The sequence below is a fragment of the Poromitra crassiceps genome, assembly GCF_964638095.1.
Source record: "Poromitra crassiceps genome assembly, chromosome: 10".
NCBI classification, from domain to species: Eukaryota; Metazoa; Chordata; class Actinopteri; order Beryciformes; family Melamphaidae; genus Poromitra; species Poromitra crassiceps.
Genome location: NC_139631.1, coordinates 39,158,997 through 39,171,912, shown reverse-complemented (window position 1 = coordinate 39,171,912; position 12,916 = coordinate 39,158,997). Strand labels below are relative to the sequence as shown.

At 43.6% G+C, this 12,916-nt stretch overlaps 1 protein-coding gene across 2 annotated transcripts; it reads left to right on the top strand.

Moving 5' to 3' along the window:
• The first annotated feature begins 3,184 nt into the window (after positions 1-3,184).
• Positions 3,185-9,737, top strand: LOC310784215 (anaphase-promoting complex subunit 7-like). Of its 2 annotated transcripts, none has more exons than XM_083645229.1 (5): positions 3,185-3,297; positions 5,249-5,402; positions 5,787-6,104; positions 8,169-8,317; positions 8,896-9,737. In XM_083645229.1, exons 4-5 carry the CDS (start codon positions 8,285-8,287, stop codon positions 9,196-9,198), a joined length of 336 nt encoding a protein of 111 aa, XP_083501355.1. In that variant the 5' UTR covers positions 3,185-3,297; positions 5,249-5,402; positions 5,787-6,104; positions 8,169-8,284; the 3' UTR covers positions 9,199-9,737. The 2 variants fall into 2 exon arrangements, with proteins under 2 accessions (XP_083501355.1, XP_083501356.1); XM_083645230.1 differs by having other exon boundaries at positions 3,191-3,297.
• Positions 9,738-12,916: the final 3,179 nt, after the last annotated feature.

The following is a 12,916-nucleotide window of genomic DNA, read 5'->3' as shown; positions in this document are numbered from 1 at the left end:
AAAGCTTGTGTTGTCCTGGATGATTATTTCACCATGCCCATATTTTCCTTTAGCCGAGCATGTTCTACTAGGCTATCTATCAGAGCTCATCAAAACGGATAACATTGCCATCTGAAAGGGCTAAAGTATGTTCAGGATCCAAACGTTCAAATGGTAGTTCATAAACAAGAGTATTTTGAATAGGCTTCTCTCTGTTATGTTGTGGAAACACTGTGAACGCACCACAAAGTCACGTCACGTCACATGATAGCACATGCAGGTTAGATGGCATTACTTACAACTTACCAAAACTCAGAATGATGTAAGTTACATTATCCTTCAAATGTAAATATTATAGGGACTGCTGTCTGGTGACTGTGGTAGTTTTTATTAGGTTTACCCAAGAACACATCCCCTCTTAAAAGTCTAACTTCCATCGCTGTTTACCTCTGCAGGTGTGTTTATTCTATGATCACTTTGTCATCATCTCTGAGCATGTAAGAGATGATTTTATTGCTAAGTTATAGCCATAGACTGCACATCTATTAAATCAGACATCCACAGAGAAGAACATCTTGTATCCCTCTCTGTCATACCAGCTAGATCATCACTGAAAAGGTCCTGGAATAAGTCCTGGAAAATGATTTCTGGAAAAGAGTGGGAACCCTGACAATGCTTCCTGTCCAAGCAGGGTGTCCACAGTCCACACAACAATGTCCTTATCAACTATCCTGGATTGCTTGTTGCATCCCAGTGCTCTGGACCTTTATTTTGTCTTTTTTATTGGGGGAAGCGGGGGGTAATTAAACATTCGCTCTTCTATCATTTCTTTATTCATTTTAGTTGTCAGTTGCACATGTTTCTATAACCACATTTTGCTATATTCTTGTTTGTATCCCATTTTTAGGCTAATTGTGTTTTCTCCCTGCTGTAGTCTATTGCTGTTTGCTGCTGCCATGACACAGAGACATTTTTCTACATTAATGTATATTATCTGGATCTCTTTGACTACAGAGAGCTGTTCTCGCCATCCCAGAAGTACCAACTGTTGGTTTACCATGCCGATGCCATCTTCCATGATAAGGAGTACCGCAATGCTGCCTGCAAATACAGCATGGCCCTGCAGCAGAAGAAGGTCCTCAGCAAAACATCTAAAGTTCGTACTTCTAATGTTGGGGGAGCGTCCAACATACAGGCACAGGTATGTCATGTAAAACCTATCAATCTGAAACTAATCAACCCATGGTACCTCTTTATTATTATTTATTATTATTATTTATTTATTTGTGTTATTATTATTTTTTGTTTGTAATCTGATTGGGATTCAACAATGCACCTGCCTGGGTATCTGGGTAGTGTAGAGCTAAAAGCACTCTCCTACCACCACAGAGACCCAGGTTTAATTCCCGGCACTGGTACGTCCAGCTTGGTCAGAAGTTCCAACAGACACAATTGGCCGTGTCTGCAGGTGGGAGGCCGGTGGGTTATGAGTCTTGGTCGCTGCACTAGTGCCTCCTCTGGTCGATCGTGGCGCCTGTTTGGGGTGGAGGAGAACTAGGGGGAATAGAGGGTATGCATGTGATGTCACTAGAGATGCTCCGATCAGCTTTTTTGAGGCCGATCACCGATCACCGATCACTGGAAGCAGTATCTGCCGATCCCGATATGGCCGATCACCGATCACCATCAATTCAAGCCTTCTATTTATTGTGTCGCATTATTCATATATTTAATTATTCTTAACAACATCGACATTGTATATTAAGTATTAAAATTAGGAGATGAGAAAGTATCATGAATTGACATCCGTTTTATTGCAGGCTAAGGCAACATGCAACTCTCTCTAGAGACACTCTCTTAGACAACTTGGAGCTTACAGAGTAGACTGTATACTGTAGCTTTCCTGTGGAAAAATAAATACAGTCTTATAAAACAAAAAATATAATACTGTACACAACATGTGCACCAACACAGCTTGGAACATGTCTGTGAAAGCTGCAGCGATAGCCTCCGCGGTGTGTGACCCAGAAAACTCTTGTGAGTGAAGTACAACTTTGTTCAGGTCGAACTTTTCATCAATAAACTGCGCAGTTAGGCTCAGCATGGACATAGTACAGACACTCGAACTCCAAATGTCAGTCGTGAAGCTGATTGACGTGGTGTTGTCTTTCATAAGGCTCTCGATGTGCTTGTACACAATTTGGTATAATTCCGGCCGGCAAACGTCAGTTAAATATTTACGTCCTGGCAGCGTGTAACGTGGATCCAAGCAGGACATGAGGCGTTTGAACCCGAGGTCTTCCGCAACAGACAGCGGCTGCTGATCAAGACATGAATTCCATTAGCTTTGCAGTTATTTATTTTCGTTTCTTGCTGTCGTTGCTGTAGGGTTGCTGTCGTTTCAATGTCTCTGTTACAGTTAGCGTTAGCTGAGTGAGTGGCATTTGGGTTGCTGCACGCTCTTTCGCTGCCTTAGCGCTCGCCAACTTTGTAAACTCCTCAAATTCCTTGACGTGGGAAACCTTCAAATGTCTTATGAGGTTCGTAGTGTTGAAACTCTTCTGCTGCGTTCCTCCACGCGGTATCTCCTTTGAGCACACAATGCAAACGACAAATTTGTTGTCCTTCTCCAACAAGTTGTAAAATTGCCAGACAGGCGACGCCATGTTAGCTGCTGTGATGTTTGTTCTCGCCCAAGCTGCTTTCGCTATAGAGAGAGTGCAACTTCCAAACACTTTTTCGCCACTACCACCACGCCCCCTAAGGAAACTTGGGAGCCAATGAAGCTTCATGACACGGAGAGACAGCCAATCACAAGCTGCCCTTTAGGAGACCGGAAGAATACTACTTGGCAGCCTGGGAGTGCGCTATCTCTATATTGAAACGTCTCTGGTAGTAGTTCTTGCAGATTTTGTGTCATTCTGATCGGTGTTTAATTAGGTTAATTAGCTAATGATGTGATGTCATCAGTGATTATGTCAAAAGTGATGTCATAAGGGCGCGCACACATTGTGACAAGACTGATCAGCAGGCCCAAACGGAATCTGCAGAGTTCTGCGTGCACAGATTCCGTCTGGGCTGATCAGTGAAGAATTGAGAATATAATGATCACAATATTGAGCAAAATAATTGGGCTGATCATCTTTGACATAATCCACCTTCCAGTTTTCATAGAGATTTGAAGTGATTTCTCCCCCTTGCCTCAGATCAACATGATGCTAGCCAACCTGTACAGGAAGGCTGGTCAGGAACGCTCTGCGGTGACCAGCTACAAAGAGGTCCTGAGGCAGTGTCCCCTCGCCCTGGACGCCATCATCGGTATGCATGTCCACAGAGACGCCTCCATCCTGCTTTGGCTTGCTTACTGCTTACAGCACTTCCTTGCTGAAGTCAGATCTCTTAAGTTGATCTTCTCTCTCTATACCAGCCATTCACAACCAGTGGGCCACAAAGGTTTTGCAAGTGGGCTGCCAAATCATTTCCAAAACATTATAATCTTTTGTCTTTCATTTTTCTCATACTTATTATTAGTATGAGAATGCATTTCTCCATTGTTGAATGATGCCGCAATTTAATTTGTAATCAATTATTTAATTAAGGATTTGTTAATTAGCCTATTGCAGACAGCCCCTCACTTTTAGTTTCTGCTTTCTGTGTGCTGCTGATGGACAGAACACATTTTGGCCTCCGTACTGTTTATGGTCAGATGGGGGCAAAAAACAAAACATCCCCCCGCCCCTGATTTCCCCCATTTTCTCCCAATTTATACATGGCAAATTTCCCCCCCTGCTGCCCCGGTTTCTGCTCCACCCTCTGCCGATCTGGGGAGAGCCGTAGACTAGCACCATGCTTCCTCCGAACACATGCGCAGTTGCCAGCCGCTTCTTTTCACCCAACAGCGGGGAGCTTCACCGACAGGACGTAGCACGTGGGAAGATCACGCTATTCCCACCAGTTCCCTTCCACCCCGACCAGGCGCCCTGACCGACCAGAGGAGGTGCTAGTGCAGCGACCAGGACACACACCCCCAATCCGGCTTCCCACCCACAGACACCAGCCAATCGTGCCTGTATGGACGCCCGACCAAGCCGGAGGTAACACGGGGGTGCGAACCTGCGACCCTCCTGTTGGTAGGCGGCCAGCCGGCCACAAACATTTCTGAGATTTTCAAGTGGGCCTTGACGCAGAAAAGGTTGGGAACCGCTGATCTATACCGTTTAGGGCCTGAACTTTAGGCCAGTGATACTCAACTTGCGGCCCGTGGGCCACACAGGGGGCGCCCGCGGGCCCCATGTGGATGGAATTGTGCAATTCCTTTTTTTTTTTTTTACAGTGCACCTGAACGCAACATGCAAGATACCCGCTGAATAAGTGTCCAAATGTTCATGTCATTCTGGCCAATACTTCTGTTATAGCATTTCAGTCTGGAATATGGAATATCTTTCAATAATCTATGATTTAGCTGCTAAATTGTCAAATTGCCTGCTCACTATACCCAGGCACTTATGTATGTACTTTTTTTTTTTTTTTACGTATGTTTATTCATTTTTTAGTTATCAGAGGGGCAAACAGTCAGTGAAGAATGCGATAACAAATAATATGCCCTCCGTCCCCAGTCACCCACAACACAACACAACACACACAATCTCCACAAAAATAATAACAGCAAAACATAAAACCAAACACACAAACAAAAACAAACGCACAGAGCACCTACAGTAGGCAGAAGGTTAACACTGTAAAAAAAAAAAAAAAGGTACAGCAGGGGTATGCAGACACAATAATTAGATAAAGGCCCACCACATGTCATATGTCAGACCATGCCAGTCCACAGAGACCACTCCGAAGGGCCCGGGCCCTATCCTACTTATGTATGTACTTAACCTAACTAACTTAATCTAACTAACTATCCGGTGTGCACAACATTGTCAGACTAAACTCTGGCTGACACCCCAAAAACCTACAATCCGCTACAGAAAAATGTATATTGTTTGTTTATTAACTGGCCCCTGGCCTTCTATCATTTCACGAAAGTGGCCCCCGGGCAAAGCAAGTTGAGTATCCCTGCTTTAAGATCTTGGCTAGGCTCTCACACACACACACACACACGCACACACACACACACACACACACACACACACACACACACGCTCTGGCCCTCTGTCTTGGAGTTTGTATTGTACCTGCTCTGTCTCTTGTGTTTCTATGTTTTGTCTCTTTTGTGGCTCAGCAGATAGTGGAAAGCTCTCTCTCATCTTGTTTCCTCTAGGCCTCCTCTCTCTGTCAGTGAAGGGAGCTGAGGTGGCGTCTATGACTATGGATGTGATTCAGAGTATCCCCAACCTGGACTGGCTCTCTGTCTGGATCAAAGCGTATGCCTTCATTCATTCAGGGGACAACCACAGAGCTATCAACACCATTTGGTGAGCCCAGTAGTTCTCCTTTCTGCAGAGGGATGGCTTGTAAAAGTACCATTTAATGCACACATGGGCAAAATAAGACTCAAAGAAAAACAAAACGACCACCAAAAACTCAATAAAAGGCAGAATTATGTTAATAAATGTTATCTGCTACAGCCATTGGATTTGTATCACTATTATATCAGGAGATTAACAAGAATAATCACAACGGGAGAGAGGGTTAAAAATAGGGAGACCTGTGAAAATCAGGAGTGTTGGCAGGTATAATCTCCAATGTGTGGCCCTTCACTTACTTGATGTAAGTCAGGATGGCCCTCAGGAACAAAATGTGTAGGAACCCTGATAACAGTACACTTACACTCTTCTCCATGCTGCCTCTCCACCCAGGTGTTGCTGGCCCAGTCCTGTGCCTCCCTCCCCTACTCCCCCCACGTCATGGAGCTGATGGTGCCCGTGGTGCTGGAGGAAGAGGCCACGTCGCAGGAGCCCATCCCCGACCCGCTGCTGCCCAACGTGGCCAAGTTCATCACGAGTTCCCCCTCTTCCTCCAGACCATCGTCCACTGTGCAAGGAAGACGGAGGATGCCCTGTGGAATGACCTGTTTGCTGCCGTGGGGAACCCCAAGGACCTGTTCAAGGAGTGTCTCATGGCTCTGGATCTTCTGGACACAGCAGCCTCGTATCTGATCATACTGCAGCCTGCAGGTACTGATTGGTTGCTGTGGTGGTCAGACAGACACAGTTCCACTCTAACACACTATATGTATCTATACAGTGGGGTTTACAGCGAGCTTTGTAAGGATTGTCAAACATATTCAGCCTGGGCCCTTAATAAAACAGGAGTAGAGAAAGTGGCAGCAAGCAAGCTCAAAGTCAAGTAAAATACAAAAGTGAAAAAAGGAGCTTACTGGTTACTTTATAGGGAGAAATTTAATCCAGAAGTGTTGGTACACAGGTAACCTCAGGTTTACATACAATGTACAACTTCATACAAAATAAGAGACACGGGCAGGAAAACGCAACGCGTTTCAACCTCACTGGGTCTTCATCAGGCTGTAGCAGCTGGGCGTTGGCTGCCGCTCCTATAAATAAAGGGGCATACGTGGCAAACAGGTAAGGTGACGTGGCATACGGAAGGTAAGTCTGACGCAGCAGTGACGCAAAAATGTAGAAAACACAAATAGACTACCAGGTCATAGAAATATAAGGGGGGGGGGGGGACAAGGCAAGGGGAATGCATAGTACAAGTCTAAACACTGATAAATATATATATATATATACACATATATACATACTAGGGCTGTCAATCGATTAAAATATTTAATCGCGATTAATCGCATGATTTCCATAGTTAACTCACGATTAATCGCAAATTAATCACATTTTTTAAATCTGTTCTAAATCTACCTTAAACCGAGGTAGGCTACTTTAAACCTGAGAGCTTTGTGCAAATATGCACTGTTGTATTAATATGGGTAGCTATCATTCGTATGGGTAAGTATTTGGCCATTGGTAATATTGTTATTATTGCTACTAGTTACTGGGTGGGAATACACATCTCTCAGGCTGCACTGTGTGAAGTTAATTGGTGCGATCCTCTACATCTCTCCAGCCACAGACAGGAGAGGCTGCGTGCATGCTCTCTCCCCCCTCTCTCTTTCTCTCTGGGTATCTCTCTCTCTCGCGTTCCCGTTCTCCATCGGTCCCTCTCTCACTGCCTGTCTGTCTGTCCATCTCGCTCGCTTTCTCTGCCTCTCTCCCTCGTCCCCCCCCCCCCCCTCCCGTTCTCCGTCTGTCTGTCTCTCACTCTCTCTGCCACGGTGAGACGAGACAGACGCGCTCCCTCTCTCTCACCCAAAATGCTTTCTCAATTTGAAGCTGAACTTGCCAATATACCCATTTTATTCCTCCTTCTCTGCTCACAGAGCTTTCTTTCTGCTTGCTATCAACGTTACTGCTTCCTGATTTCCAAAACTACGGCGCGGACCAAGGCTCAAACATCACAGAACGTGCATGCGTTAATCGCGCGTTAAAAAAATTAGTGGCGTTAATAGGAACGATAGTTAACGCGCAATTAACGCGTTAACGCTGACAGCCCTAATACATACACATATATATAACAAATATTGACACGCTGGAAACAAAGAAGAATAAGTAGGCCTATAAGAAAGTATAGGGGAGAAACATAATAAAAATAGCCTATGGGAATGTATAAACGAAAGTGGCTATAGAGTATATTAACAATGATTATAACAAAATGAGAAAAGAACATTTATTTATTATAGTAGGCTAGTTATGTATAATTAATCCATTTAAATATGAAAACTGTAAATAACATTGTTGATGTTTATTTTGATTTAACAGTCAGTTGTTGACTACATACGGACGTACCATTAGACTACTTTAATCATTGAGTTCAATGGCACTGAATCATAGCGTAAGCTACGTTACAATGTTCCGGACCTTTGCTTGAGGAAATCTTCTCTAACTGGACCTCTTTGAATTTTAATTGAGTGCCCCTGGTCTAGTGCGTCCTGGTGGCTCACCTGGTAGCACGCGTACGCCGACGCAGGTTCAAATCCGACCTGAGGTTCTTCAACGATTAATTGATTAACTTTCTGTCGATCGACTAATCATCACAGCTCTATCTGATTCTGGAACTCAGTCTAGTTCATATATAGTAGAATTATTTTGATCTAATGATCTATAGAAACAAAAGCTGTATGAAACAACATGATATGATATTAAGACTCCTCCTCTCCTGTCCAGAACATGGAGGTGGCAGCGGTGAGCCATGCTGCTGTTCAACACGGTGCTGGAGCAGGGCAAGTGGGACCTCTGGAGGCACATGATCTGCTTCCTCAAGGCCCATTGGCTCTGGGGAGATGGACACCCCGCCCCCAACAGCCACCACTCAGGTGAACATCTGCAGGTCTTCTCAGCACAGCTCTCTGCCTCTCCTCTCCTCACCTCTTTCCTCTGACATTAGCAGCAGACATCAGTCAAGCACAAGTGACATGAGAGTGTTTGTAACTCAAATGTTCCAATTCAGCTGCTGTCTTAGCAAACCTTAGGACGTGCAGCACATACCAGTGTTGTTCGCAAACTCTTTCCCATCAAGGACACCTACATTGACACCAATTAGACCTAGGGGTGTCGACCGATAACTGTTTAACCGATAATCGACCGTTTCAACATTAACTGATTAATGCTATCAGTGAAACAAATGTTGCACGTGCCCTTTAACACGTGCCATGCCATGTATCACACACACACACAAGGAGGCATTGAGGCATTGTGACAAGACTGATCAGCAGGCCCAAACAGAATCTGCTGAGTTCAGCGTGCGCAGATTCCGTCTGGGCCTGCTGATCAGTGAAGAATTGAGAATATAATGATCACAATATTGAGCAACATAATTGGGCTGATCATCTTTGACATAATCCACCTTCCAGTTTTCATAGAGATTTGAAGTGATTTCTCCCCCTTGCCTCAGATCAACATGATGCTAGCCAACCTGTACAGGAAGGCTGGTCAGGAACGCTCTGCGGTGACCAGCTACAAAGAGGTCCTGAGGCAGTGTCCCCTCGCCCTGGACGCCATCATCGGTATGCATGTCCACAGAGACGCCTCCATCCTGCTTTGGCTTGCTTACTGCTTACTAGTCTCGGTTTCCAGACGTTTGGTGAGCAGCGGGGAGCTTCACTGGCAGGACGTAGCACCGTGGGAGGATCACGCTTTTCCCACCAGTTCCCTTCCACCCCGACCAGGCGCCCGGACCGACCAGAGGAGGCGCTAGTGCAGCGACCAGGACACACAACCTTAATTCGGCTTCCCACCCACAGACACCAGCCAATCGTGCCTGTATGGACGCCCGACCAAGCCGGAGGTAACACGGGGGTGCGAACCTGCGACCCTCCTGTTGGTAGGCGGCCACAAACATTGCTGAGATTTTCAAGTGGGCCTTGACGCAGAAAAGGTTGGGAACCGCTGATCTATACCGTTTAGGGCCTAAACTTTAGGCCACTGATACTCAACTTGCGGCCCGCGGGCCACATGAGGCCCGCGGGCGCCCCCTGTGTGGCCCGCGATGGAATTGTGCAATTCTTTTTTTCCTTTTTTTCTTTTTCTTTTTACAGTGCACCTGAACACAACATTCAAGATACCCGCTGAATAAGTGTCCAAATGTTCATGTCATTCTGGCCAATACTCCACTTCTGTTATAGCATTTCAGTCTGGAATATGGAATATCTTTCAATAATCTATGATTTAGCTGCTAAATTGTCAAATTGCCTGCTCGCTATACCCAGGCACTTATGTACTGTATGTACTTAACCTAACTAACTATCCGGTGTGCACAACATTGTCAGACTAAACTCCGGCTGACACCCCAAAAACCTACAATCCGCTACAGAAAAGTGTATATTGTTTGTTTATTAACTGGCCCCTGGCCTTCTATCATTTCACCAAAGTGGCTCCCGGGCAAAGCAAGTTGAGTATCCCTGCTTTAGGCTCTTAGCTAGGCTCACACACACACACACACACACACACACACACACACACACACACACACACACACACACACACGCTCTGGCCCTCTGTCTTGGAGTTTGTATTGTACCTGCTCTGTCTCTTGTGTTTCTATGTTTTGTCTCTTTTGTGCTTCAGCAGATAGTGGAAAGCTCTCTCTCACCTTGTTTCCTCTAGGCCTCCAGGAGATTAACAAGAATAATCACAAAGGGAGAGAGGGTTAAAAATAGGGAGACTCCCGTGAAAATCAGGAGTGTTGGCAGGTATAATCTCGTAACTTTAAATTCTATTAATATTGCTGTTCTTTTTTTGCAAATAGAATTGATGTACTGTAAATATTATATTGTGAATAAATCATTCTTTTTCAGGCAGACTGACTTTGCTTTTGGCAGATATACATATTACATACTGTATATAATGCATTTCAATACTATCTAATAATATTAATATTAGTCTTTATTCTTTATATATATTTAACATCCAGTCTGCTCCACAGTGAGAGCAGTGAGAATGATCTGAACAGTCTCCTCTGTCTTTCTCTCACTGTGCTTTGTTCAAATTAAAGTAAAATCATTCCCATCCAGCAACTCAGTTTGTCTCTCATTAATGTGCTAATCCATAAGATTCTAGATGGGTGTTTTTATTTTATTTAGTCTTTGTTGCTGACAGCTGAACAATGCTTTGTCGGAAGGTGTTGAAAGTATTGTCACGACACAGGTGAGGCTATTTTACAACCTGTGATCTCTGGATTACACGTATCTAGAGAGGTGATAATAGTGTATTTTTACTTCAGAAATGTGATATTCTATATACAGTCCATGTATTCTACGTATCAGTGGATTGCAGAAGCGCAAACTGCCAACATTTTATTCTGGGTTAGGCTGACTTGTATCAAGTGAAATTTAGAGGCAGCTGTTAAACCTTTTCACACTGCCAGTAGATGGAGAAACACCTGTAACACCTGCTGTCAATCAGAGGAGACCTTGTAGCCTGTTCTTATCATGATGCACTAAGCAAGAGGTTTATGTAAAACCACATGCATCTCATCAACACCTGAAGGTAATTTCCTTTCTCAAAGTCTTTGCACACAGTCAGTTTTTTTCATCCAAAATTGACGCATGAAAAATAAAATAAAATACGACCTCATTTGTGTGGCCCAATCTCAATGTCCGCACTCACAGACTCACAGACTTTGAGGCACGTGCCCGCGAGGTGTGCGATCATCATTGACACACCAAGTCCGACAATTACGTCCGTCCGTCATTTAAGTTTTCGGACGAGGTTCGATTTTCTGCGTTTTTCCCATCAGTCAATAGCTTTTTGCAAGCTGGGACCCGTCTGTGTTTTCAGATGACGGATTAAGAAAAACGCATACGAAGAACAAGCGAACTGTGTGTGCAAAGACCTTTCATCTTAAAGTAGGTACTGAAATGCTAGTTAACATGCCTGACCGGAATTTGGACACAAAGCTCTCCAGTATTAATTTGAATACGTTTTAAGTAGTCTACTACAAATACACTGTGAGGAAAAACCACTAGGCCTATAATATTCCTAAATCTTATCGTGTGCCTATAGTAGTGAGTTTGATGATAATATCAATATTCCTATAGTATGCATACATACTGTGATTCTCAAACTTTTTCACATTCAAATTCACTTTAATAGCCACATATGTAATCACATTACAAATGAGGAAATTGGCTTAGTGCAAGTATGCAGTAGTGGTCACATCAATAATGGAAAGTAGAAAGACAAACACAAAGATTGAAAGTGCAGTCCTTTAAAGGAAGACCACAGAATACGCATAATGTGCAATAACACTGTGTTGCAAATACAATGCTGCTGGTACATGACTTTTCCTTAAAGTGTCTGTCTTGTCATTTAAAATAGTTATTATATGAATTATACAAAAGCAAAGAAAATATTATCATTTTTTACCTAGAAAGACCATAGGCGGTCATTTTGACCTCACTGAATTTCCCAGGGTTCTAGACCTGTTTTTTAGTCTAATGTAGCTCACATTTGGGTGTTGTTTTTTAAAATACATCTTAACACAAATTGAATCTCTTAATTAGGTATTTATCATGAGAGATTATAGAGTTTGGAATCTACTGGTCAAAATGACCACTTACGGCCATTCTAGTAGATGTGGAATTCTGCCACTTCTTTCAACTTGTTAAAATGCACATTTTGGTGTTATTTCATCTTTTCAAAAGATATCTTAACACAGTGAATGCATTCATCTCTCAATTGGGTATTTATCATGAGAGGCCAGTAAATGGTCTCGTTCGGAAACATACAATTACGAAGAGGTTCCTAATACAAAAAGGTCCTACGGCAAGACAGGGAGAGCCAACGTTTCTCCCCTCACACCAGCGTCTTGGAAGCAACGACGACGATGATATCTACAAAATACAGTTGTGTCCGTCCTGTGTTTCTTTATGTGGCTACAGTCAACATTAGCATAGCATTAAAGACAGGTGCACTGTCTTTGGGGGGGGACAGTGTTGCAGCGGGAGTGTAAAAGCTGTTTCATCCTTTAAAAAAGAGTAAAAAAGTAACATCTCATCTTAAGATCACAAAAATACATATTTTTCCTCTCTAAAAAAGCAGAAAAAAAGCCACATTAGCCACAGCTAATCAACTCCGTTTAGAACAGAGGAACATTCAAATAAGTTAGGACTCAATCATCTGGCTAGTCTCTTTTGCCCCAGTAGAGGAAACAGGTTATGTGCTTATCCATCTGGATCATTTAGTGTTTAGCTGCCTGAGTTTTAAACAGGTTATGTGCTTATCCATCTGGATCATTTAGTGTTTAGCTGCCTGAGTTTTAAACAGGTTATGCTGCTTATCCATCTGGATCATTTAGTGTTTAGCTGCCTGAGTTTTTGAGAGATATCTGCTTTCTCTCCAAATCCAATACAATGGAGGTACGGACGCGGTTTGAGGTGTTCAGGTCTGACCATTCAACCTTTCATCCAGTAGAT